This window comes from Pleurodeles waltl, chromosome 3_1 (assembly GCF_031143425.1).
Source record: "Pleurodeles waltl isolate 20211129_DDA chromosome 3_1, aPleWal1.hap1.20221129, whole genome shotgun sequence".
NCBI lineage: Eukaryota > Metazoa > Chordata > Amphibia > Caudata > Salamandridae > Pleurodeles > Pleurodeles waltl.
In genome coordinates this window covers 80,375,000-80,396,951 of record NC_090440.1, presented here as the reverse complement: position 1 = coordinate 80,396,951, position 21,952 = coordinate 80,375,000, and the positions used below count along the sequence as shown (strand labels likewise).

General features: G+C 44.9%; 1 protein-coding gene across 4 annotated transcripts in view; it reads right to left on the bottom strand.

Moving 5' to 3' along the window:
- The window catches only part of LOC138283788 (golgin subfamily B member 1-like), a 409,771-nt gene that overhangs the window by 319,727 nt on the left and 68,092 nt on the right, over nucleotides 1-21,952 (bottom strand). For all 4 annotated transcript variants that reach the window (XM_069221871.1, XM_069221872.1, XM_069221869.1 and 1 more), the window contains exons 5-7: nucleotides 17,575-17,697; nucleotides 14,596-14,760; nucleotides 10,688-10,873 (exon numbers count right to left, since the gene is read on the bottom strand). In XM_069221871.1, coding sequence (XP_069077972.1) covers nucleotides 10,688-10,873; nucleotides 14,596-14,760; nucleotides 17,575-17,697 — 474 coding nt within the window. The remainder of the gene's footprint in view (nucleotides 1-10,687; nucleotides 10,874-14,595; nucleotides 14,761-17,574; nucleotides 17,698-21,952) is intronic.

Sequence of the window (21,952 nt, the reverse complement as noted above, 5' to 3'; positions counted from 1 at the left end):
GGTTAAGGTTTCAGGGGGCACCTCTAAGGTGCCCTCTGGGGTGTATTTCACAATAAAATGTACACTGGCATCAGTGGGCATTTATTGTGCTGAGAAGTTTGATACCAAACTTCCCAGTTTTCAGTGTAGCCATTATGGTGCTGTGGAGTTAGTGTTTGACAAACTCCCAGACCATATACTCTTATGGCTACCCTGCACTTACAATGTCTAAGGTTTGGTTTAGACACTGTAGGGGCACAGTGCTCATGCACTGTTGCCCTCACCTATGGTATAGTGCACCCTGCCTTAGGGCTGTAAGGCCTGCTAGAGGGGTGACTTATCTATACTTGCATAGGCAGTGAGAGGCTGGCATGGTACCAGAGGTACCAGTTACAAGGGACTTACCTGGATGCCAGGGTGTGCCAATTGTGGATACAAAAGTACAGGTTAGGGAAAGAACACTGGTGCTGGGGCCTGGTTAGCAGGCCTCAGCACACTTTCAATTCAAAACATAGCATCAGCAAAGGCAAAAAGTCAGGGGGTAACCATGCCAAGGAGGTATTTCCTTACACCAATGCTGACAATCAAACTAAAGTACATCCCATGGCAATGGTAACTTTAGAGTGGGGAGGGGTCATTGGCCTGAAACAGGTGGTGGTCTCCTCAAATATCCCAGTAGACTGTTTGCTTGGAAATGACCTGGAGTCCTCAGCATGGGCTGAGGTAGAACTAAAAACCCACGCAGCCATGCTGGGTATCCCTGAACTGGTGTGTGTCAAGACAAGGGCACAGTGCAAGGCACAGGGTGAAAAAGTAGAGCTGGAGTCTGGGAAAAAGGGCCCAGCCTACCAAGAGAAAAGGAAAGCCAGCTGGGAAACCAGCTGCAACACAACACCAAAAAGAGAACCTCTCTTCTCAGGAAGAAGTTCTGCCCTCTGAGGGAACTAAGCCTATGGAGTTGGAACCTTATCAGGTTGAGCACTTAGGCCCAGGGGGACCCTCAAGGGAGCAGTTGTGTAAGGGGCAAGAAACCTGTCCCTCTCTTGAAGGCCGTAGGCAGCAAGCTGCTGAACAGTCTAATGGCAAGAAAACTGGAACACATAGGGTCTATTGGGAAGATGGACTCCTGTACACTGAGGCAAGAGATCCCAAACCTGGTGCCACTAGGAGAGTGGTAGTGCCTCAGGAGATCAGAGAGTTTATTCTGACCTTAGCCCATGATATTCCCCTTGCTGGGCATTTGGGACAAACCAAGACGTGGGAGAGATTAGTCAACCACTTCTACTGGCCCAACATGTCCCAGAAAGTTAAGGAGTTTTGAGTCTCCTGTACCACCTGTCAAGCCAGTGGTAAGACAGGTGGACATCCAAAGGCCCCCCTCATTCCACTTCCAGTGGTGGGGGTGCCCTTTGAAAGAGTGAGTGTGGACATAGTGGGTCCACTTGAACCTCCCACAGCCTCAGGAAATATGTATATCCTAGTAGTAGTGGATCATGCTACTAGGTATCCTGAAGCTATTCCCCTTAGGTCGACTAATGCCCCTGCAGTAGCCAAGGCCCTCATTGGTATCTTTACCAGAGCGGGCTTCCCTAAGGAGGTGGTGTTTGACAGAGGTACTAACTTCATGTCAACATACCTGAAACACATGTGGAATGAGTGTGGAGTGACTTATTGTAGGAAGTTGGCTCTGTATGTGCTATTTCAAAGTAAGGAATAGCATGCACAGAGTCCAAGGGTTCCCCTTAGAGGTAAAATAGTGGTAAAAAGAGATAATACTAATGCTCTATTTTGTGGTAGTGTGGTCGAGCAGTAGGCTTATCCAAGGAGTAGTGTTAAGCATTTGTTGTACATACACAGACAATAAATGAGGTACACACACTCAGAGACAAATCCAGCCAATAGGTTTTTATATAGAAAAATATATTTTCTTAGTTTATTTTAAGAACCACAGGTTCAAATTCTACATGTAATATCTCATTCGAAAGGTATTGCAGGTAAGTACTTTAGGAACTTCAAATCATCAAAATTGCATGTATACTTTTCAAGTTATTCACAAATAGCTGTTTTAAAAGTGGGCACTTAGTGCAATTTTCACAGTTCCTAGGGGAGGTAAGTATTTGTTAGTTTTACCAGGTAAGTAAGACACTTACAGGGTTCAGTTCTTGGTCCAAGGTAGCCCACCGTTGGGGGTTCAGAGCAACCCCAAAGTCACCACACCAGCAGCTCAGGGCCGGTCAGGTGCAGAGTTCAAAGTGGTGCCCAAAACGCATAGGCTAGAATGGAGAGAAGGGGGTGCCCCGGTTCCGGTCTGCTTGCAGGTAAGTACCCGCGTCTTCGGAGGGCAGACCAGGGGGGTTTTGTAGGGCACCGGGGGGGACACAAGCCCACACAGAAATTTCACCCTCAGCAGCGCGGGGGCGGCCGGGTGCAGTGTAGAAACAAGCGTCGGGTTTGCAATGTTAGTCTATGAGAGATCTCGGGATCTCTTCAGCGCTGCAGGCAGGCAAGGGGGGGATTCCTCGGGGAAACCTCCACTTGGGTAAGGGAGAGGGACTCCTGGGGGTCACTTCTCCAGTGAAAGTCCGGTCCTTCGGGTCCTGGGGGCTGCGGATGCAGGGTCTCTCCCAGGCGTCGGGACTTTAGGTTCAAGGAGTCGCGGTCAGGGGAAGCCTCGGGATTCCCTCTGCAGGCGGCGCTGTGGGGGCTCAGGGGGGACAGGTTTTGGTACTCACAGTATCAGAGTAGTCCTGGGGTCCCTCCTGAGGCGTCGGATCTCCACCAGCCGAGTCGGGGTCGCCGGGTGCAGTGTTGCAAGTCTCACGCTTCTTGCGGGGAGCTTGCAGGGTTCTTTAAAGCTGCTGGAAACAAAGTTGCAGCTTTTCTTGGAGCAGGTCCGCTGTCCTCGGGAGTTTCTTGTCTTTTCGAAGCAGGGGCAGTCCTCAGAGGATGTCGAGGTCGCTGGTCCCTTTGGAAGGCGTCGCTGGAGCAGGATCTTTGGAAGGCAGGAGACAGGCCGGTGAGTTTCTGGAGCCAAGGCAGTTGTCGTCTTCTGGTCTTCCGCTGCAGGGGTTTTCAGCTGGGCAGTCCTTCTTCTTGTAGTTGCAGGAATCTAATTTTCTAGGGTTCAGGGTAGCCCTTAAATACTAAATTTAAGGGCGTGTTTAGGTCTGGGGGGTTAGTAGCCAATGGCTACTAGCCCTGAGGGTGGGTACACCCTCTTTGTGCCTCCTCCCAAGGGGAGGGGGTCACAATCCTAACCCTATTGGGGGAATCCTCCATCTGCAAGATGGAGGATTTCTAAAAGTCAGAGTCACCTCAGCTCAGGACACCTTAGGGGCTGTCCTGACTGGCCAGTGACTCCTCCTTGTTTTTCTCATTATTTTCTCCGGCCTTGCCGCCAAAAGTGGGGCCTGGCCGGAGGGGGCGGGCAACTCCACTAGCTGGAGTGTCCTGCTGGGTTGGCACAAAGGAGGTGAGCCTTTGAGGCTCACCGCCAGGTGTGACAATTCCTGCCTGGGGGAGGTGTTAGCATCTCCACCCAGTGCAGGCTTTGTTACTGGCCTCAGAGTGACAAAGGCACTCTCCCCATGGGCCAGCAACATGTCTCGGTTTGTGGCAGGCTGCTAGAACTAGTCAGCCTACACAGATAGTCGGTTAAGTTTCAGGGGGCACCTCTAAGGTGCCCTCTGGGGTGTATTTTACAATAAAATGTACACTGGCATCAGTGTGCATTTATTGTGCTGAGAAGTTTGATACCAAACTTCTCAGTTTTCAGTGTAGCCATTATGGTGCTGTGGAGTTCGTGTTTGACAGACTCCCAGACCATATACTCTTATGGCTACCCTGCACTTACAATGTCTAAGGTTTTGTTTAGACACTGTAGGGGTACCATGCTCATGCACTGGTACCCTCACCTATGGTATAGTGCACCCTGCCTTAGGGCTGTAAGGCCTGCTAGAGGGGTGTCTTACCTATACTGCATAGGCAGTGAGAGGCTGGCATGGCACCCTGAGGGGAGTGCCATGTCGACTTACTCGTTTTGTTCTCACTAGCACACACAAGCTGGCAAGCAGTGTGTCTGTGCTGAGTGAGAGGTCTCCAGGGTGGCATAAGACATGCTGCAGCCCTTAGAGACCTTCCTTGGCATCAGGGCCCTTGGTACTAGAAGTACCAGTTACAAGGGACTTATCTGGATGTCAGGGTCTGCCAATTGTGGATACAAAAGTACAGGTTAGGGAAAGAACACTGGTGCTGGGGCCTGGTTAGCAGGCCTCAGCACACTTTCAATTGTAAACATAGCATCAGCAAAGGCAAAAAAGTCAGGGGGCAACCATGCCAAGGAGGCATTTCCTTACACTTATAAATTCACTACACCCTATCATCCACAAACTAATGGCCTTGTTGAGAGATTCAACAAGACATTAAAGGGCATGATCATGGGGCTCCCAGAAAAACTCAAAGGAGATGTGATGTCCTCTTGCCATGTCTGCTCTTTGCTTACAGAGAGGTGCCTCTGAAGGGAGTAGGGTTCCCACTTGCTCTTGTTAAAGAAGGCTGGGAGAGACCTCTTCATGAGCCTAAACAAGACATAGTGGACTATGTACTTGGCCTTCGCTCAAGGATGGCAGAGTACATGGAAAAGGCAAGCAAAAACCTTGAGGCCAGCCAACAGCTCCAGAGGTTTTGGTATGACCAAAAGGCTGCAATGGTTGAATTTCAACCAGGGCAGAAAGTCTGGGTTTTGGAGCCTGTGGCCCTCAGGGCACTTCAGGACAGATGGAGTGGCCCTTACCCAGTGCTAGAGAAGAAGAGTCAGGTCACCTACCTGGTGGACCTAGGCACTAGCAGGAGCCCCAAGAGGGTGATCCATGTGAACCGCCTAAAGTTCTTCCATGATAGGGCTGATGTGAATCTGTTGATGGTAACAGATGAGGATCAAGAAGCTGAGAGTGAACCTCTCCCTGATCTCCTCTCATCAAACCCTAAGGATGGCTCAGTTGATGGAGTGATCTATTCAGACACCCTCTATAGCTGTAGGAAGTTGGCTCTGTATGCACTATTTCAAAGTAAGGAATAGTATGCACAGAGTCCAAGGGTTCCCCTTAGAGGTAAGATAGTGGCAAAAAGAGATGATACTAATGCTCTATTTTGTGGTAGTGTGGTCGAGCAGTAGGCTTATCAAAGGAGTAGTGTTAAGCATTTGTTGTACATACACACAGGCAATAAATGAGGAACACACACTCAGAGACAAATCCAAGCCAATAGGTTTTGTTATAGAAAAATATATTTTCTTAGTTTATTTTAAGAACCACAGGTTCAATTTCTACATGTAATATCTCATTTGAAAGGTATTGCAGGTAAGTACTTTAGGAACTTTGAATCATTACATTAGCATGTATACTTTTTACATAAAACACAATAAGCTGTTTTAAAAGTGGACACAGTGCAATTTTCACAGTTCCTGGGGAGGTAAGTTTTTGTTAGTTTTTGTCAGGTAAGTAAATCACTTACAAGTCTCAGGTTTGGGTCCAAGGTAGCCCACCGTTGGGGGTTCAGAGCAACCCCAAAGTTACCACACCAGCAGCTCAGGGCCGGTCAGGTGCAGAGGTCAAAGAGGTGCCCAAAACGCATAGGCTTCAATGGAGAGAAGGGGGTGCCCCGGTTCCGGTCTGCCAGCAGGTAAGTACCCGCGTCTTCGGAGGGCAGACCAGGGGGGTTTTGTAGGGCACCGGGGGGGACACAAGTCCACACAAAAAGTACACCCTCAGCAGCACTGGGGCGGCCGGGTGCAGTGTAGAAACAAGCGTCGGGTTTTCAATGGAAATCAATGAGAGATCAAGGGATCTCTTCAGCGTTGCAGGCAGGCAAGGGGGGGGCTCCTCGGGGTAGCCACCACCTGGGCAAGGGAGAGGGCTTCCTGGGGGTCACTCCTGCACAGGAGTTCCGTTCCTTTAGGTGCTGGGGGCTGCGGGTGCAGGGTCTTTTCCAGCCGTCGGGAAATGGAGTTCAGGCAGTCGCGGTCAGGGGGAGCCTCGGGATTCCCTCTGCAGGCTTCGCTGTGGGGGCTCAGGGGGGACAACTTTGGTTACTCACGGACTCGGAGTCGCCGGAGGGTCCTCCCTGAGGTGTTGGTTCTCCACCAGTCGAGTCGGGGTCGCCGGGTGCAGTGTTGCAAGTCTCACGCTTCTTGCGGGGAGTTGCAGGGCATCTTTAAATCTGCTCCTTGAAACAAAGTTGCAGTTCTTTTGGAGCAGTGCCGCTGTCCTCGGGAGTTTCTTGGTCTCTTGGAAGCAGGGCAGTCCTCTGAGGATTCAGAGGTCGCTGGTCCTGGAGAAAGCGTCGCTGGAGTAGGGTTCTTTAGAAGGCAGGAGACAGGCCGGTAGGACTGGGGCCAAAGCAGTTGGTGTCTTCTTTCTTCTTCTGCAGGGGTTTTCAGCTCAGCAGTCTTCTTCTTCGGTAAGTTGCAGGAATCTAAATTCTTACGTTCAGGGGAGCCCTTAAATACTAAATTTAAGGGCGTGTTTAGGTCTGGGGGGTTAGTAGCCAATGGCTACTAGCCCTGAGGGTGAGTACACCCTCTTTGTGCCTCCTCCCAAGGGGAGGGGGTCACATCCCTAATCCTATTGGGGAAATCCTCCATCTGCAAGATGGAGGATTTCTAAAAGTTGGAGTCACTTCAGCTCAGGACACCTTAGGGGCAGTCCTGACTGGCCAGTGACTCCTCCTTGTTTTTCTCATTATTTTCTCCGGCCTTGCCGCCAAAAGTGGGGGGCGGGCAACTCCACTAGCTGGAGTGTCCTGCGGTGCTGGCACAAAGGGGTGAGCCTTTGAGGCTCACCGCCAGGTGTGACAGCTCCTGCCTGGGGGAGGTGTTAGCATCTCCACCCAGTGCAGGCTTTGTTACTGGCCTCAGAGTGACAAAGGCACTCTCCCCATGGGGCCAGCAACATGTCTCTAGTGTGGCAGGCTGCTGGAACCAGTCAGCCTACACAGATAGTTGGTTAAGGTTTCAGGGGGCACCTCTAAGGTGCCCTCTGGGGTGTATTTTACAATAAAATGTACACTGGTATCAGTGTGCATTTATTGTGCTGAGAAGTTTGATACCAAACTTCCCAGTTTTCAGTGTAGCCATTATGGTGCTGTGGAGTTCGTGTAAAACAGACTCCCAGACCATATACTCTTATGGCTACCCTGCACTTACTATGTCTAAGGTATTGCTCAGACACTGTAGGGGCACAGTGCTCATGCACTGGTGCCCTCACCTATGGTATAGTGCACCCTGCCTTAAGGCTGTAAGGCCTGCTAGAGGGGTGACTTATCTATACCTGCATAGGCAGTGAGAGGCTGGCATGGCACCCTGAGGGGAGTGCCATGTCGACTTACTCGTTTTGTTCTCACCAGCACACACAAGCTGGCAAGCAGTGTGTCTGTGCTGAGTGAGGGGTCTCCAGGGTGGCATAAGATATGCTGCAGCCCTTAGAGACCTTCCTTGGCATCAGGGCCCTTGGTACCAGGGGTACCACTTACAAGGGACTTATCTGGATGCCAGGGTGTGCCAATTGTGGAATCAAAAGTACAGGTTAGGGAAAGAACACTGGTGCTGGGGCCTGGTTAGCAGGCCTCAGCACACTTTCAATTCAAAACATAGCATCAGCAAAGGCAAAAAGTCAGGGGGGTAACCATGCCAAGGAGGCATTTCCTTACACTAGCCAACAGCAATCTGATTGTAGGAAGGTCCTGCAACAGTTTGCTGAGCTCTTTTCCCTAACCCCTGGTCAGACACACCTGTGTACCCATGATGTGGACACAGGAGACAGCATGCCTGTCAAAAACAAAATTTTCAGACAGTCTGACCAAGTTAAGGAAAGCATCAAAGTGGAAGTCCACAAGATGCTGGAATTGGGAGTCATTGAGCACTCTGACAGCCCCTGGGCTAGCCCAGTGGTCTTAGTCCCCAAACCTCACACCAAAGATGGAAAGAGAGAGATGAGGTTTTGTGTGGACTACAGAGGACTTAATTCTGTCACCAAGACAGATGCCCATCCTATTCCTAGAGCTGATGAACTGATTGACAAATTAGGTGCTGCCAAATTCTTAAGTACCTGGCTGGTCCCCATCTGAGGAGGAATGTTGAGTGAAAAAACAATAGACGAGGGTGCAGTCTGATAATAATCAGTGGCAGAAATTAACTCAAAAACAACATCCATACATTTTGAATCCCTAAGTGTGAAGGGGTATACACAGACGTGGTGTTTGTGCCCCTTTGGCATCCTACTATTAAAGCACAGACAGACCAAAACTAGTCTGGGATTGCTTGTGAAACTGTTCACATGGGTCCTGGGATGGCGGGTACGGCTGGATTTTGATACAGCAGGGCCACAACGGATTTGCATATAGCTGGTCACTCTCTAAGGTGGCATGGTGAAGACAAACAATTAGAAGGGCTGGGATGTGTACCAGAGATTAATAGAAGCATTCCATCCATCACTTTTTTCTGCTTGCTTACTCTTTCACTGGGCGCTCATCATTCTCAGCACCCACCTAGCTCCATAAACCTACACCAGTTGTTGTCCACCACGGATCACCGACTGCTTCTCATACCATTTTTATACTCATGAGATACATATCTATCTCCCCTTTTCCTTTTTAGGGTCGAGCCTGCGTTGCATGCGCTCGCGCATGCGTATCGCAGCGAGCCGCTTTAGGTATTAGAAAAGGGCTTGGAGCCCTGTCGACATCACATCAGTGTTTTTCATTGGTTCGTAGGCTTGCCTATTAAAATCTGCTTGCTTTCATTAGTGGAAGGCACGCATACGTCATGCCGTTTCCGGTGGCTAGCCCTCCTCGGGCGCATCAACCTAGTACAGAAATCATGCGAGGCTCGCTGTTTTCTGTCCGGGCTCGTGGACAACTTTTTCTCTATTTTACTAGCACGATTTCGCTTGGCAGAAATCGAGCGCTTTACACAGTTAATTGCACTTTTTCGGGTTACGTACATAAATGCACTTTTGTCGATAGGTGAAAAGTCGGGTTATGAGTTTACAATGCAATCAGCTCTAACAGGAGCAAACGCGAGACCTGTTCCATTGCAAATGCTTGTTACATTTTGCCTTCAGTATACAATTTCATCTCACCTTTCGGCTAACAGACACAGGGTTGTTATTTGATCTTTAAGGCTCAATGCCTCAGTTATAACCCCAAAACACTGCTCTCCTCACTTCCATGAGTCTCTTCCTTTCAAAAGGAAATCTAAGACTACAGTTTAACTTTTTTTTTTTTTGGTCGCCATTAAGCTTCTTCTTGTGGCTTACATCCTGTATCTTCTTCCTCTTCTTCCCTGCAACAGCTGTCTGAATTGAACTACAAAGTAAAGAGGACTGCATCAACAGTTTTCTGGTGGTTCACCAGCAGCACTCTGCTGACAGTCAAATTACCCGCCTAGCAATAACACTAGTGTTGAATTTACTCCAGACACTCCAATATGTCATTCCACAGACAACTGATGACTGTTGAGCAGGCCCAAAAGGGCCCGAGAAACAGCTCACATGAATGCTAAAATCAAGATGGATAAAACAAAGTCCCGCAAGAGTTTCTCTTAAACACTGTATAACTTAGATTCTAATGCTGGAACCATTCTAAAGCATTGCCTCCGTAATGCTTATCAAAGAAACAAGAAAAGAGCGATATAGGTCTACTTTTTGTAAATGGGCTCCAATGTGTATTGTGCTTCATGGGTCTCCCCAGTCAGTGAATCTGTTAATTAGTGAATTTGTCGGTGAAGGTCTTCCTGTTGAAATGCAGTTTTTGTTTTTACCTGTGCATGTTGTTGGAAGTATGTGGGGGGGGGGGTGCAATCACAGGAAGGTCTATTAGGTTAGGCAATCTATAGAATTAGTGTGATCCTGCTGTGATAAGTCATCTAAACCATGCACAAATAAATAAACAATGCCTCTTTTGGCTTATGCGTCTCACAGTGGGGTTACTTCCTGGGTCAGGCAGAGGACCTTGAGATATAGTGGATAACGCAATAAAGTAGGTGGTATGATGTGGCTCATGGGAGGGAGAGACTGGAGAAAGGGAGGAGGTTAGAGGACGACAGAAAGGGCCATGTGCTGTCAGAAGACAAGGTGAAGGGAGTGTGGTGCTGGAAGAGTATGAAGGACTGAATCAAAGGTGATTAGGGGAGAGCAGAAGGTGAGGGATGTGGTGCAGGAACAAACTGCGAGGCAAAGGCGTTAAGGGAAGAGAGAAGAGGTGTATGGTTGTAGAGCGGGAGGTCAGAGAACTGACAGTTATGACAAGTGGATAAAAGGGTGAGAAGGGAGGCAATCAATGAAGAGGTTAGTGAGTGAATGAGATGTGACTGCAAGGGATGGGGGAATATGTTGGAGTTTGGGATGTCACATCTGTGATGCAATAGTGTAAACAAAAGCAAAGGTTTGATGATTTTGAGATGTGATGAGTGAGTGTGGGACATAATGCAAGTGTGATTTTGGATGAGCAGGAGTGTGATGAGTATGTGGGTGTGACAGGAAACATGGGCAGTGACATGAGATGCTGAGAATGTGAACTGTAATGGAGACTGTAATGGAGAGATGATGTAGACTAGAAGCTACTTTCCTTTTACTGCATTCATAATGAATATTACCTGAACAAAAATTTTAGAAAGTAAACAATTATATTCTCTATCATTAATCATTTTACTTACATTTTCCATATACATAGCCTCTCTTTCCTGAAAATGGTTTTTCTCTTTATTGAGGAGATTTTTAAGACTTTCAGTCTGTTCCTGTAGAAGACTGTATTTCTCTTCACTGTGTCCCAACTTCCGAGTGAGGTTGTGAATTATCATTTGCACGTCCTGGCTAACTGAATCACTTAGTGATACTTGATCCTGTATGAAAATGAAAAAAAAGAAATATTGCAATACTAGTTTTAGGCTAGAAAATGTTCCCATTTCCAAGTTTGTCTAAGTTAAACAGTTTTCCAAAATCGTTCATCACATGATTGAAGTGTAGGAAGCTGGACTTCCTTGCAGCTGCCCACCCCCCTCCCCCATTTTTCTACCTCCCTTAGAACTACTGGATGTTGGTTTTCGACTCCGATAGTGCTCTGAGGTTTGCTAATCAGACCTAGGTGCCAGTGGTATCTAGGGCATGGGTACTAAAAAGGGCCCTCAAGGGCTGCAGCATATCTTATGCCACTCTAAGGGACCCACACACAAACTGCACACAGCCTGCCCTCTGGGACAGGGTGATGTCCACTCCCCACAGCAGGTTTTCATCTAGGGCCGTAGTGACCCCAAGGATAAAGTAGCCCATTGGCTACTATCCTTCACTCTCCTTAGCACCCCTAAATTGAGTATTCAGGGGATTACCCGACACAAGGAAAGCAGGTCAAGACTCAACTGGTGGGAACAGAGGAAGAAAGAAGAAGAACGGAAGAGAGTGAGAACTGGACACCTGCACAAAGAGTGGTACAAAACCCCACCAGGCTGCTTGCAATTCGACAGTCGCTGGGACAAACTTCTCACACAGCTGGACTTCCTCAAACCTTGGTGGACTGCCCAGCACCTCAACAACCAAAAAATATCTCCCTCTGAATCTGCAGGTACCGCTTGCAAAGTCCAGTACTGTGCCACATTGGCCATCGGACCCGCAGAGGGAACAATGAGCGCGGAGAAAAGTGTTTGGAGCTCAGCCCCACCACTTCACCGAAGTCTCAAAACACTGACTCCTCCTGGAGTCTCCCTGCACCTACACCTGTGATACTGGACCCCTTGCAGCTACCAAGGCCTGTTGGTGATCCAATCCAGACTTCAACAGCACCAAAGCAGACCTACCATCAAGGGATGTCAGGTGAGTGGCCCTGCTGCCCTGTTTCTCTTCTTGACCAGGTCACCAAGACACAGAGTGAGTCTCTGACCACTGCAGCCCTACATCTCAAAGTACCACTGCACCCAAGCCCCACAGCCTGAGTCTGAGAAAGGCGACTGTGCCAGTAGCGTCCTGAAACACGCAGAAGCTGAGCACACCCTTGGGTTTGGCCAGACTGATCCCCTATTGGCCTGTGATGTCAAAATACATGCTTTGTGAAGAACGGATGCTTCTGCATGTGGACATGACCTGCTTTCTACGCACCCTTATTTTTGACGACTTGTAACAATTTTGGACTTAGTCTTGAGTGCTATGGTATTCTTCTCATATATGTGTGTGTAATGAAGCAATCACTGTTTATGCCTTGGGTAGTAGGGCATACAATACCAAGTAGCACCACCCATGTACATCGGTTTGGATATACTTCAACCACTTATACTACGTATACTTGGAGATGCAATAAATTATGCCACCAGTAACACTCATTTGCTATGGTCCACCAGTCGCCGCCTGTAGCCTCTTTCTGCAGGAACCAAGAAGAACTGTGAGGATCTTCAGCAGCACAACCCAACGACTCAAAGCACCACTGCAGACAAGCCCCACAGCCAGAGATCATGTGGATCAACGGTGTCCCTGCATGCCCAAGACCCTCAAGGTCTGAGCCCCACTTTGGGCCAGACTGGTTACCAGTCCCCACTTGCAGCCTCTTTTACCCAGGGCCGTTTCCCATTAAAGTGAATGGGACACCTGATGATGTAACGCATCTCTGCACGTGGAAGCCCCAGTGCCTCTCAAAGTGAACTTTTGGTGCTGCCCCTGACCTTTCCCCATATTCACTTTAACTCCTAAAGACTGGCCCTGTAAGTTGTTTTTGAATGCCCAAATGCACTATGTGTTGATTCCCCATAGGATAATATTACTGCTTGAAGCCAAAGTATGTGTATTTAACTGTGACTCAAAAATTGGTAACTCCAAAAGTACTTACCTGATTACGATGATCTTGATGTTTAAATTAATATACAAATCTGTATTAATTTTCATAAATTGGTGTTGGATTTCTTTATTGAGAGTGTGTCTCGCTTACTGGCTCTGTGTGTGCAATAAACGCTTAACACTATTCTCTGATAAGCCTAACTGCTTGCCCACACTACCACAAAAGAGAGCTTTTATGGTTATTTTAACCACTTTCAGGCAATAATGGTTGTGCTGGATTCTCTGCATAGTGCCCCTTTACATTGGTACACTACATAGATAGCCAGCTTCCTACCTGAAGTACACCAAATTACCTAAAGAATTAGAATAACTGCGTGTGAAGGTAAATACCAACCAAATAAAATTGGTGAAGGGTGACTAATATCTACTATAATACGGGAATTACAGTAACTTACGTTATAATTAAAAAATTTAAAATATACATTTAAGGGGTTGAACCAAATGGGTTTGAGATCAGATTTGCCTCTTCAGAGCTCTGGCAGGCTCTAGTTCTAATTTCAACATTATATGGCATAGGGATGTGGAATGTCTGTTGCACTACAGCTGGAGGATAGAAACTTAGGTGAACAAAAATGTTCACTCTGAAATCCAATGGGAAGGGGATTATAGGGTCTGCTAGAATTGGAGTCCCACATTCCCTGAGCCATCCTTCCAGATGCCCGAGTAGTCTTCTTTGTATACTACATAAGTAACCACTTAGAAAAGACATAGTCACATTTTATTATTGTTACAGATGAATGAAAGTGTGCCAAAGAGGGAACTTTGAATACAGAGTTGAGATCTAAAGGTGAGCATTTGTCAATTTCCACAACACTCCTCGCTGGTTTACCAGATCATCAGAAAGGCTTTTCGTGGGAAGCAAATTCACTCTATAGAAGGACAAGTAAACTGTCAAGTTGGACTGATTTTATAATTCTCTTGGCTGAAACTCTGCTTTTATTTCTTAACTGTAAAGTCAATCTATGACATTTAAAAGAATCAATATAGTACAAAGTTTCTGTTATCTTAAATTAGTACACAGCAAATAAATAAGACATGATCCTAAACTCAAACAATATAACGCATCATTTTTATAAAGCAATCAAGTATCTCTAAATTTGATGAATTCATTGTAATCATGTAAGGATACGAGTTCAGCCATAATATATTTCTAGAGCCCTAAGTAACTACATGGGACCAATTAATGGATCCCTGTATTATGCTACATCACATGACCAAGAATGATAAAACTCTCAATGCTATATATTAACACTACCTATTAGGGTGAAGAGGCAGTCAATTTTTCAGGCTGCACCGGCTTGCAAGTACAACTTGTATAATTCTTCCCTAATGTCCAGCTATAAAGCCTTGCATGATTACTGGGAAGCTTCAATGAGCACTAGCAGAAACTGTGGTCCTCAAAAATATGTAATGCCACACTACAAACGGTAGATGGTTTTTATTGTTGTGGTTTTAACTGTATCAGAAATATGAATGTATCAGTAACGAGCACTGTGCTTTCTGATTTAAGCATCAAAAGGTATGACCTAAGCCATAAACACCAAGGAGCATACATACATCTTAGTAGTACAATAACATAATTTGGTGAGCTGTACTGTCTGCGGGAAGAAAAGCAGAACACAGCCCAATCAGAAGAAAAACAAGATTTAGCAAATGTGTAATCCCTGAACACTATAACCGGCTAAGGATAACTGCAGGAATGGCACTATATAAATCACAGTAAATAAAATAAAGTTGACTATCGTACCTTTTGGTCTTCTAAAGGAGGGACGAATTTCGGTTGGCTGTTGGACCCAACTGCCATTTGCAACTCAATAATGTAAGCCTCTTTTTCAGAGAGTTTCTTTTCCTTCTGCGCAAGGATGGCATCCATTTCCGAACCCCTCTGCTGCTGGGCCTCCAGTTCAGCAATCTAGGAGCATACAGAAAATGATGATGAATGAGTAGCATTCTTGCCTGACTGAGCACCACCGCATAGTTTCCTTCAGTGCCACCTACACAAGCCTATTTCCTAAAAGTGTCCACTTGCTGTTTCACTTTCATCTTTCCTCTAGCCATACAAAAAGTACATAAATACAAAGCCAAATATAAGTATTTTTTTTTTTTTTTTTAATGGAAAAATATACTTTCTTACCTAGAACAGGTCACTCTGCTTTTTACATTAATAGAAAGGTAACAAGCTCTTTGGGAAGCTTTTCAGTACATCTGCCCATGTTTCCTCCAATAAACTGAGAATCTGCAAAGACCGCTGTAGTATCACCAGGGCCACAGGAATTATGTGACTGAGTGGCAGCGGTGATTTTGCATATTTACAGATCTGCCACATAATCCATTATCTGCCGTATAATCTTTGGATTTCAATTTAAAAAAAATATTTCTAGCTTAAACGGTTCAAAAGTTACTAAGCATGCAGTGACATGTGCTTCCATGCAGTGAAAGGCCATTTTCAAAGCAGGACTTAACACCTTTGCTATATTTGGGTATTTAAACGGTACTAATGAGGTGCGACCAATGCCCAGACAATGCTCCCAAGTTTATAAATGACGAAATAATCAAGTAGTACAATTACAAAATGTGACACATTATGCCGCATAATTTGCTTCTTCTTGACGCATAATGTACTCAACCCTGCTGCATAATTTGGCCCGCTCCTGCCATATAGTTCCAGTGGCCCTCGGTATCACCTAAGACAGACACAAAGCCACCCAAATGGATATTTTATTTTAGTTGACTCACCCCACATATTTACCTTCATCCAAACTAATTAGGCAAGGTTAGTAACCTTTACAAACAGCTGTGGAACCACAGAGAAGCTAGGACTAACTTCACATTCTCATACAGGCTAATATGCCATTAATCACATGTATTTTTTTCCAGTATTTGAGAAGAGAGGACAGAAAAACAGCAAGCTTTTCTGGGATTGTTCGTAAGGAAAATATCCAGGCAAATGCTTAAACAACAGCCTTTACCAAATGTAACTTTTTGTGGTGGAGGAATCCCTTCCCTGCTACAAATATGGGCTATTTGCGTGCCTTTCACAACCAAATCGTGTATTACTCCTAAATACTTTGCTAAATACTTATGTTAAGTGAGCAAACACAGTGACAAACCTTTGTTTAAGTTTATGAATCCCTACAAAGTTACAACTTTGAGAGAGCTCACTAATTTTACCATGGCACTGAAACGCCTATAATCCTAGCCTTACTATAAGGGAAAAATCTGAATTATCATCATATTTTCTAGCATGTAGAATACATGGTCCAAAACTTCTGCAAAAAGAAAAATAGCTAGGAATTTTAAGGTAGCAGCCCTAAACTAGGGTTCTGAGGCTAAAATGTTAACGTATGACAGACAGAAGTGATTATAAAGTCTCATTTAGGAAGAGATTTTAAATGCTTAGAGAAAGGATGCAGGGGAAAGGAAGGGGCTTGGAGGATTGCTTTGCATGTGGGGGTAGTTAGTGTCCAGTCTAGCTGCACTTTGCTTGACACCCGGGGTGTATATACATGTACGATATACCACTCCTTTACTGCAGCCCAGCTCACCGCACATGTGAGGATGGAATCTTTATTCAGTTTCTTAATCATCTGAAGACTGCAATCATGGCCAAGGTTGGAATGGAGGTTGGGGTTCGGAGGGTCAACGGGGTTATTGCATATCGCTCATCAGAGCACAGGGGGCTGAGGGAGTCCAGTTTTGGGCAAATGTTTGAAGGAGAATCGTAAGCTTTCAGTAACTAGAAAGGTGAGGAGATCGAGTGAGTAGGGTCTTCTCTCAATTGTGATCTAGCCTACTCCATAATCTGAGGCTTGAGCCCGCCCTCATATCTTGTTACTTAACTTTGGGTCCCATACCAGATGTGCATTTGCTGAAGGAGTAGTGTTTGGAACTCAATTGGGGCCAGTTTCTGTAGTCACCCTGTCTTATTGCACGGAATGAATGGCAATACGGTGGAAAGGGAATGTCCCCTGCACGGTATACAGGCATGTTCCCCTGCCCTGAGTGCAAGACTGTGTAAGTATCTGGCATCCATATTTTGTTATGTAAAAAAGCAGTTGATATGAGTAGTATGTATATTTGGCCTCTTATTTGGTTATTTTATTAATGATGATTAATAGAATAGCCATATTAAGCTATTTCATCTCCTACACCTCTTTCTGGTTCTCTTAGCATTGAATTCACTAGTAACCTCATCCCAGGACAGTTCATGCAAATGCTCCATTTCTGAACATACCAAAGGGTATGTGATAACAAATGCAACTATTCAGAAAGGTGCAAGAAGCTTCATTAGTGGCACAAACTCAGGGCACAATTTATTTCGAAACTTCAAAATTTTACACTGTGTCAAGTGAGAGCAAAAAGTTCAAAGTGCTAATGCTTCTTCCAGACTCAGGAGATTTGCTTATATTTATAAGGAATCTGAAATATCAACTGGTAAGAACCACCACACATCCCTCACCCGTCTTTATTAAGAATGCTATTAGATGGTATAACTTTGTAGCGCAGGCTTCACAAATATGATTTCCATCACACAATTCAACAGTTCACTTAAGTAGAGCAAAATATCTTGCGGCTGTCATCTCACCCAAGAGCAGTAGTTACACAGATTGCAAGTGCAGAGTAGGTAGGTAGGGTTTTTCACATTACCAGTGAACATCAGTGCAAGGGGCACTAAGAATATTTAGGTTAGCTGTGCATGTTTCTGCTGTTTGTGTATTCTCTGTACCTTTTTCTGTAGTTCTTCATTTTTCTGTGTAACCTGTGACTCCAATTCTTCGACCTTTCTTCGGAGCACAAGGATCTTTCCTCTGTTTGCAGCAGCATTTTCGTGATCACCATCCCCAGAAGACTAAAGGAAAGAAATTATTCTGTTGGACTGTTTTCAACTTGGTTCCTAAAAGATATTCCCACTGCCATAGATCACACCTTCAGTTTGACATCAACTGCCATAAATAAATGAGTAAGCATGCTGAAAAATAAATTGCACAGCTCTGTAGGCAACTGGTTTCACAACATGTTGTCGGGTACAACCCTCACAGTAACTGACAGGGATGTCAATAATGAGCAATGTGAAGAACACAATTAGGAGCATGGAACTTAATTAGATAAGGCTACAATTCTGAAGGGTGCCATCACAAGCACTGTCACATGAACTACTGCATCATACTACTCTAGATAATCCTTTAGCCCCTCACCACTCTTTCCATCCTCAAGCCCAGTTATTTTGACTCTAGAAAAGGAAAATGTTACTTACCACGTAGACATCTGTTCGTGGCATGTAGTGCTGTAGATTCACATGCTTTGCATAAGTCCACCATCCAGTGTTGGGCTTGGAGTGTTACAAGTTATTTTTCTTTAAAGAATATTTTCGAGTCACAAGATCAAGTGACTCCTCTTCTTGGTGATTGCACACGGACATGGAGTCCTTTATTAGGCTGTTTTCCCACAGGCGGGTGAAGTAAAGAGTGTATATATACGTTAGTAAGTAAGAGAGATGTCCATGCAATGTATGTACATATTTACAATATGTTGTATTACAACCACCACAGGCTTCCAGGGAGGAGAGAGGGCATATGTGAATCTACAGCACTACATGCCATGAACAGATGTCTACTGGGTAAGTAACATTTCCTGGTTGATGGCATGTGTAGCTGTAGATGCACATAATTTGCATAGACTGTAAGGCTGTCACCTCCCAAGTAAGCGGTGGCTAGCCTGTAGGAGTTACAATAGCTTGAAATAATGTCTCCTAAGTACTGCCTGTCCACCATTTGCTTATTGGCAACCTATAACGTCTACACAGTGGAGTTCAGTGGTTGTGTGAGGTGTAGACCATGTAGCAGTTTTACAGATATCTGCTGCTGGAATGTTCCCTAAAAAGGCCACAGAATCACCTTTTTTCCTAGTAGTGTGTGTTTTAGGAGCTACTAGTAGCTGTCTTTTGGCTTTATGATAACAAGTTTGAATACACTTAACTATCCATCTAGCTAATCAATTTTTGGGCATTGGATTACCTTTGTAAGGTTGTGAAAAAGCTATAAATAGCTGTTTTGATTTCCGAAAACATTTTGCCTGATCAATATAATACATAGGAGCTCTTTTAACATCTAGTTTATGTAGAGCTCTTTCAGCAACAGAATCTGGCTGTGGAAAGAAGACTGGTAATTCCACTGGTTGATTAATATGAAAAGGTGAAACTACCTTAGGTACGAATTTTGGATTTGTTCTAATTACCTTTTGTCTTTATGTATTTGGAAGAAAGGTTCCTTTAGAGTGAACGCTTGAATCTCTCTAACTCTCCTAAAGAAGTTATGGCTACTAAAAAAGCAACCTTCCATGAAAGAAACTGAAAAGAGAAATAAATTATTATATAAATATATATATAGCCACTAGATGAAGCCTAATCGAATAATGTGTTAAATTTGCTTTTTGCAAAAGTAACAAATAACAATGTCTTGTACTGAAGCCTTAAGTGGATCAATGTTTTTAAGTGGACAATAATATACAAGATGTTTCCATTTAGCGTCTAGTTGTAGGTGTGCATGCTTCTTTGAGAATATCTATGCATTCCGATGAAAGTTGTAAGTAATCAAACTCTATGACGTCAGGAGCCATAACACAAGATTGAGTGTGCTGGGGTTTGGATGTCTGATCTGACCTCTCCTTTGAGTCAAAAGATCTGGTCTGTTTGGAAGCTTGTGCTGTGGTACTACCGACAGATCCAACAGTGTTGTATACCAATGCTGATGTACCCATGTGGGGGCTGCAAGAATCATGGTGAGGGAGGTTTGTTTCAGTTTGCATATCAGAAATGGTATGAGTGGGAGAGACGGAAAAGCGTAAGCAAATATCCCTGACCAACTGATTCATAGAGCATTGCCCTTGGACTGAGTGTGTGGGTATCTGGATGCGAAGCTTTGGCATTTTCAGTTTTTTGCAGTGGCAAAGAGATTTATCTCTGGTGTTCCTCATAGTTGAAAGTATTTTTGAAGTACTTGCGGGTGAATTTACCCATTCGTGGACTTTTTGCTGCGTCCTGTTTAATAGGTCTGCTAACTGATTGTCCATTCCTGGGAGATATTCTGCCAGTAATTGAATGTGATTGTGAATTGCCCACTTTCAAATTGTCTGAGCTAGAAAGGAGAATTGAGATGTGTGCCCCCCCCCCTCTGTTTTTGCAGATAATACATTGTGGTCACATTGTCTGCAGGTACGGACACTACTTTGTGTGAGATTTGTGTAAGAAATGCCTTGAGTGCTAGGAAGACTGACAGTAATTCCAAGTAATTGATACGATAAGTCTGTTAAGTGTGATCCCATTTCCCTTGTATGGTGAGTTTGTTGAGGTGGGCTCCCCAACCATCTGTGACGCATCTATTGTAAGTGTGATCTGAGGCACAGGGTCCTGAAAGGGCCACCCTTTTGAAAGATTGGTGGGATTCCACCATTACAGAGAGCGGTGAGTATGGCTGTCCAACACTAGATCCTAAAGATGACCCTGTGACTGAGACCACGGTTGGGAAAGGCACTACCTCAATGGCCGCATGTGTAACCTTGATTAGGGGAACTATGGCTATGCAAGAAGCCATTATTCCCAACAGTTGCATCACTAACTTTACTATACAAGTATGACTGTGTTGCAGTTGAGAGATGAGATTCTGAAAGGCTTGAATCCTTATTGGGTTTGGATATGCTAATGCTGACTGAGTGTTTAATTGCTCCCAGATACAGCTGTATTTGTGATGGTTGAAGATGGGATTTGAGGTAATTTATTGTGAATCCCAAACTGTTGCTGGCAAGTGTGAATTGTATTGATATTTATTAGCCAGTCGTCTAGATATGGGAACACATGTATGTGTTGTCTTCTTAGAAATGCTGTAACTATAGCTAAGCATTTGGTGAATACCCTTGGTGCTGTGGTTACCCTGAATGGTAGTACCTTGAATTGGTAGTGCTTTCCTGCAATGACAAATCTTAAATATTTGTGTTGTGCTGGTTGTATAGGAATATGGAAACAGGCATCCTTGAGGTCTAATGCTGTCATGTAATACCCTTGCTAGAGTTGGGGGATAACATATTGCAGAATGACCATATGGAAGTGCTCTGAGAGCATATATAAATTGTGAGGCCTAAGATCTAGAATTGGTCTTAATGAACCGTCCTTTTTGGGTATCAGGAATGAAAAGTGAATAAACTGATCCTTGTTGGGATATAGGCACTTGTTCTATAGCCCCTTTGAGAAGAAGGGGCTGTAGTTCCATCTTCAACAGAATGAGATAGTCTTGAGAGAGTTTGTGGGAACAAGGGGGAATGTTTGGTGGAGTGGAGATGAGTTCTAGACAATAGCCATGTGGGTTAATTGATAGAACCCATTGGTCTATAGTGTTGTTGTACCATTGCGGATAAAAAATTACCAGCCTTTCTCCTAAAGAAGATGTATGCACTGTAGGGATTTTTAAGTCACTGCTTTGTTTAGGTAGAGGAACCTCTAGAAGCAGATGCTTTCCCTCTTCCTCTATTATTAGATCCTCTGAAACAGCCTCTGAATGAACCTCTGGTATAGAAATGTGAGCCCTGTTTCTGTTGTAAGGTGGGTGTTTCTGTAGCTGGTGTCCCACGAAAAGTGCCTCTAGTGAATGTGGAGTATAGTGCACCCATAGCCATAGCTATCTCTGAATCCTTTTTGAGCTTCTCTATTGTGGTGTCCACCTCCGGACCGAATAAGTGCTCATTATCAAAGGGCATGTTCAAGCCAGCTTACTGTATTTCAGGTTTAAAACCTGAACATCTTAACCAAGCATGCCTCCTAATCACCACACTAGTGTGTAACCCTCTTGCTGCTGTATCAGCTGCATCTGTAGCACAGCTAATTGCATTATTAGATACAGCATGTCCCTCCATCACTATTTGTTGCCTTCTTTTCTGATGTTCCAATGGAAGATACTGTAAAAGCTCTTTCATCTCGTCCCAGTGGGCCCTATCATACCTTGCCAGGAGTGCTTGGGAATTTGCAATTCTCCAGTGGTCTGCAGCCTGAGAAGCTACTCTTTTTCCTGGTGCATCTAATTTTTTGCTTTCTTTGACTATGGGAGAAGCATCTACTG